The following is a 5,408-nucleotide window of genomic DNA, read 5'->3' as shown; positions in this document are numbered from 1 at the left end:
GGTTGTCTTACAAAAAAAAACTGATATAATTTTGGCAATTAGGGGGCTTAACCTAGCAAAAGAAGGTGATTATGCAGTTTTACTTGATAACAAACTTGGGCAGACAAAGTTTGATGGTGGATATGTTCACAATGGGTTATTGAAGGTTGCAAGGTGGGTTTTCCATGCCGAGTGTGAGTTTTTAAGGTGTTGGCTGACGGGAACCCAAATTATACTTTGACATTTGCTAGGCATTCACTGGGGGCAGGGGTGGTGGCATTGTTGGTGTTGATTGAGGTTCAGAATCTGGACAAGTTGGGGAGCATTGAGAGGAACAAAATCAGACGCTTTGCTATTGTGGATCTTGAATGGCTGTGAGAAGAAGGGGAAGAGAAAGAGAAAGCAATGTGGGGCTGCCAACTTGTCGTTGGTTTTGCCTTAGCCAAACAACGTCGTTTAGGGAGAATGAAAGAGGAAAAAAAAAGCAAAAGATGAAATGACGTTGTTTGGATTAGTTTTGGGGCTTGACCCGAGGTTTGACTCGGGTAAATATCATTTTCCAAAATGTATATACGTGTTTATTATGGTAGGAATTTTTGTTGTACGGATTATTATAATAACGATTTGACGGAAATGGCTTAAATTTCTTTAATTTAAAAAAAATTACAAATTTCTTTTGAAACTACACGAGAACAAGAAGATCGCACACAAACAACGAAGCCATTTTCATTTCCGTTTAACAGTTACCGAGGCACAAAGAGAAAGAAGATGTATTTGAAGAAGCCATTATGGAGCGAGGGAGTGGAGAAGCAGATGGAATCGGAAACTGAGACGGCAGCAGCGACAGCGGTAGGAGAGCTAGCGAACTCTCTTAAACAACAGAGAGTACAGAGAGAAATCACTCTCGCCCTACGCACAGGTCTCCGAGACGCACGTGCCGAATTCTCATTCCTCCGCGTTCGTGGCCTCCGCTCTCTCCTCAAAATCCTCCGATCCGTCGCGGAATCCGACTCCACTATTCACTTCTTCTGCCAATCCCAATCCGTTCCCGAACTCCAAGGTCCCTCGCGATTAAACCCTAATCTATTTAATTTTAAACGAAATCGTAAGTAATTAATTAATCAACTTTCTTTTAATGTTCCAGTTGTTCCTGTTTTGTTTCAACATTCGTTTAAAGAAGATTCAGTAGATGAGAGAGTAACGAGTTTGGATCATATATTCACCGTGGATCCAATGAGAGTAACGAGTCCTTCAACGGACGCTGAAGTTGCGCTTGCCCTTCGTGTTTTGGAAGGTTGTTGTTTGCTGCACAGAGAGAGCGCCATTTTGGCTCATAAACACAAGGCTATCAAGGTATATGTAGTGAAAATTATAGTCAAATGAATATCTGTGTATGTATGATGATTTAATGTTGAGGTTTATGCAGATTTTGATGAATATATTATCGACTCAAGGAGCGTTAGAGCAAGGAGCCTGCTTGGATGCTTTAACTTCGCTAATGTTGGATTCATCTGCCAATCAACTGGTATTTTGTTGCTTATTTTTTTGTAGTGCTAACTATTTTAGAAGACTTGCAAGAGTTGAAAAAATTTGATGTCTAATTTTAGGAAAATGATCTTCGAGCACAAAAGAGTTTTTCTGGCATTTTTAAATTGCTTACGAGTGATTAAATCTTTGTAACAAATGTGTGTAATTTGGCTAAATGTTTACCAGGATTTTGAGGCATGTAATGGCATTGAGGAAGTTGCAGAGCTCATACTAGACAAGCAAGTGGATGAAAATCTCAGGTTTATGTTTTACCTTCTTTTGATATCAACTTAGTCTTAACTATTTTTCTTTGATTTTAATATAAGAAATCTACTTGCTTAATAATCATATAGGTTTCAGTTTTATCTTTTGTGCTTGCTTCGTGCATTGCTATTTTGACATTTTTCATATAAGAAATCTACTCTTTCCTCTGATTAGGTTGAGATGTGGAGAATTCTTGCTGCTACTCATTGGACATGTAAACGGGAGGCAATTATCTCCCATGGCTACCATACATGAAGATATTAGGCGACTTCTGGGTGAAAAATCTGCTTCATTGATATGGGCAGCAAGTCAATTTGGCTCCACCCTTAATCCAGAAGAGAGACTAATGGCTCTTCATATCCAAGCTCGTAGGGTTTTGGAGTCTCTAGATCTGTATTGAATCTAGTAGTGGAATATGTTTTTTGCCTTAATGTTGTTTAGATGACAGAAAGATGTTCTGCATGTAGCAAATCCTCTGTTGTTTGTCAGTGATTCTAATTGTGGGAGAGAGATGTACAAAAATTGGGAATGGCCATATTCAGCCTTTGTATTGTACCAAACATACCAAGAAGAAATTGTCTTGCTAGCATGTTGCATTAACAGAGCAATTGTTAAATTGTGTTTTCAAGTTAGGGGTCAAACTATCTATAATGGTATAAATCTCTTCTGATCTGTCATGAGATCTATCACTGGCTCGAAACTTATGAATCTCATCTCTGTCCTCGATCCAGCTGCATCCTGGGCTTTTATGCATTCTCCTATCCTTCATTTTCTGTCGTGTTCTAGCTAGATCAGACCATCTTCCAGCATAAGCAAATAAGTTGGCCAGCATCACATAGTTTCCAGTATTATTTGGTTCCAACTCTATAAGCCTGTCTGCTGCAATTTGTCCAAACTCAAGATTGCCATGACTGACACAACCCCCAAGCAAAGCACCCCACATCACTGAATCAGGTGCCATAGGAATTTTCTTAATAAATTCATAAGCTTCACCAAGTTCTCCTGCTCGACTTAAGAGGTCAACCATACAAGTGTAGTGTTTCAATGAGGGTTTCACATCGTAATAAGCCATCAGATCAAAGAATTCACTACCTGTCTTGATGGATCCGGCATGTACGCAGGCAGAAAGAGCAGACAGGAAACTGATGTGATCTGGTCTGAATCCACTGGCTAGTATTCTTCGAAAATGAGCAATCCCTTCCTTCCCATGTCCATGCATGGCATATGCTGTAAGCATTGCATTTTGGGAAACCAAATCAGGGGTCGAAATCCTCTTATAAGCCAGTCGAGCATGCTTTAAACTACCACATTTTGCGTACATGTCCACTAGGGCTGTTCCTATGTGGACATCTGAGTCGTATCCACATCTAATCGCATATGCATGAACCTGCTTCCCCCGCTCCATGGTGGCCAAACTTGAGCAAGCAGATAGAATTATTCCAACAGTGTAAATATCAGGTGTCAAATCTAGACTTAGCATTTCCAAGAACAACTGCATAGCTCTATCGTGGTGTTCATTTTCCACATGACCTGCAATGATACCATTCCAAGTATAAACATTTGGTTCAAAACCATCTTCTTTCATTTTTCCAAGAAGGTTTTCAATATTTTCAATCTGATGGCAATGGGCATAACCAGATATCAAACAGTTCCACGTTGCTGAGTCTCTCTCAATTACTTCATCAAAAGCCATTTGAGCAGCCACCAAGTCTTGACATCTGCAGTACATTTCAACCAAAGCTCCACCAACAAAGGTATCAGATTGCAGACCTAGAGCAATGGCAAGTGCATGTATCTCCTTCCCTTTCCTCAAAGAATTCATATCAGCACATGCAATTAGAACACTCCCAAAAGTAAAAGAAGTGGGTTCAATACCGTCTCTCATCAGCAAATCTCTGAACATGCTGAAAGCTTCGTCATATAAGGAGTTGTCCACATATCCAGATATCATGGAATTCCATGAAATTATACCCCTCTGTACACCCAGATGCTCCATCTGATCAAATAGCTCCCTGGCTTCTGAGACATTACCATTCTCACAGTACCCAACAATTATTGTGTTACAAGAGACTTCATTTTTAATTGAAAACTTAGAAAATATCTTGAAGGCACTTAACATGTCACCACACCTCCTATAAACATCTACTAGTCCATTGACAACAAAAGGGTTAGACATAAATCCATTTCGTGTGATGTAGCCATGGAATTCTTTTCCAAGGCTTAGGTTTTGTAATCTTGCACATGCAGGAAGAACACTTGATAGAGTCCATGCATTCGGTTCAAGCCCTTCTGCTTGCATCCTAAACAACATTCCAATGGCTTCCTCATCATAACCATTTTGAGTGAAGCCTCCAATAACTGCACTCCAAGAAACAAGATTTGGCGTCTCATTATCCAAAGAAGACATTCTTTCAAGACACTCCAATGCCTCAAGAACCAGTCCATTGGCAGCACAAGCTGTTACTACAGAATTCCACGACACACAATCCCTTTCCGGCATCATTTTGAAAACCTTTTTGGCATCATCTAAGCTCCCACATTTACCATACATATCGATTAAAGAATTACCCACGTAAATATTTGAATCAAACTGATGTTTTGTGACAATCCCATGTAACTGCCTTCCTAGTTCTACCGCAGCAAAGCCACTACAAATCTTCAAGACTACCGGAAACAGAAAAAATTTCAAGCAAATATCTTCACATAGTAATTCTTGAAAGTGTGAAAAAGCTTTCCGATAAAACCCAAGATCCACGTACAAACTAAGAATGGCTGTATAAGAGTATAAGTTTCTGCGCGGCATTTTATCGAATATTAAACTTGCATCCTCTAAACACCCGTACCGCCCAAACATCTGGAGCAACTTGGTTTCTACAAATTCATGCCCGCGAAACCCAGTCTTGATTGAGTGGGCATGTACTTGTTTTCCCAAATTTGGGCATTTACAAGATTCTAGTATCGAAGCATATGTAATTGAATTTGCAGGTTGGTCAAGTAAAGAGACACGGGCATGATTACTTGGTATGGAAATATTCATGGGTTGGTGACTAAATTTCAAATTCTTGAGTAGACTACGCTAAGCTTGTGACGACTATTACAATCACAAATTGTTGTTTCCAAATTACGATATTCCAGTTGCTTGTGATCAGGACAACTGGAACTGAATGTACGCCGGGGTATACATGAAGATGCCCAGACTTTTATTAAACTATTAATTGGATAATACCAACTGGACCGCAATACTTATCCATAATGTCAAAGAGATAACCAATTTTTAACGAATAATCATTCACGCCTGTACAAGGCATTTTTTTTTTAACAAACAACATTTCATAATTACCAATACATGGTGCAATACACAGATCGTATATACAAACTATTTTCTACAATCAACAATTGGTTAGACTTTGTAAATTTATTGACATTTAGGGAGAAATTTCGTGTATTGGAATATATTACCATTGGGTGGGGTAAATGTGAGGTTTGATAGAGTTTGTGAAATTTCAACCCAATTTATTATTGAATAATAGGGCGTCAAATATCAGCCTGGTTTGGACACGGGTTAAACCTAGGTGATATGGAGCGGGCCCGGTTCTAAGCATCACTCGATAAATCCGAGACTCAACTTGAAACTCAGA

General features: G+C 39.3%; 2 protein-coding genes across 2 annotated transcripts; one reads left to right on the top strand and one right to left on the bottom strand.

Moving 5' to 3' along the window:
• Window positions 1-640: 640 nt before the first annotated feature.
• On the top strand, window positions 641-2,398 carry LOC102631017 (uncharacterized). Its single transcript, XM_006491906.4, has 5 exons — window positions 641-1,039; window positions 1,124-1,332; window positions 1,406-1,504; window positions 1,693-1,766; window positions 1,945-2,398. Exons 1-5 carry the CDS (start codon window positions 748-750, stop codon window positions 2,168-2,170), a joined length of 900 nt encoding a protein of 299 aa, XP_006491969.2. The 5' UTR covers window positions 641-747; the 3' UTR covers window positions 2,171-2,398.
• On the bottom strand, window positions 2,202-4,987 carry LOC102630713 (pentatricopeptide repeat-containing protein At2g13600-like). Its single transcript, XM_006491905.4, has one exon. It carries the CDS (start codon window positions 4,805-4,807, stop codon window positions 2,354-2,356), a length of 2,454 nt encoding a protein of 817 aa, XP_006491968.2. The 5' UTR covers window positions 4,808-4,987; the 3' UTR covers window positions 2,202-2,353.
• Window positions 4,988-5,408: the final 421 nt, after the last annotated feature.

Source organism: Citrus sinensis, chromosome 3 (genome assembly GCF_022201045.2).
Source record: "Citrus sinensis cultivar Valencia sweet orange chromosome 3, DVS_A1.0, whole genome shotgun sequence".
NCBI classification, from domain to species: domain Eukaryota; kingdom Viridiplantae; phylum Streptophyta; class Magnoliopsida; order Sapindales; family Rutaceae; genus Citrus; species Citrus sinensis.
Note: the sequence above shows the minus strand (reverse complement) of the source record. Positions and strands in the feature narration are given on the sequence as shown.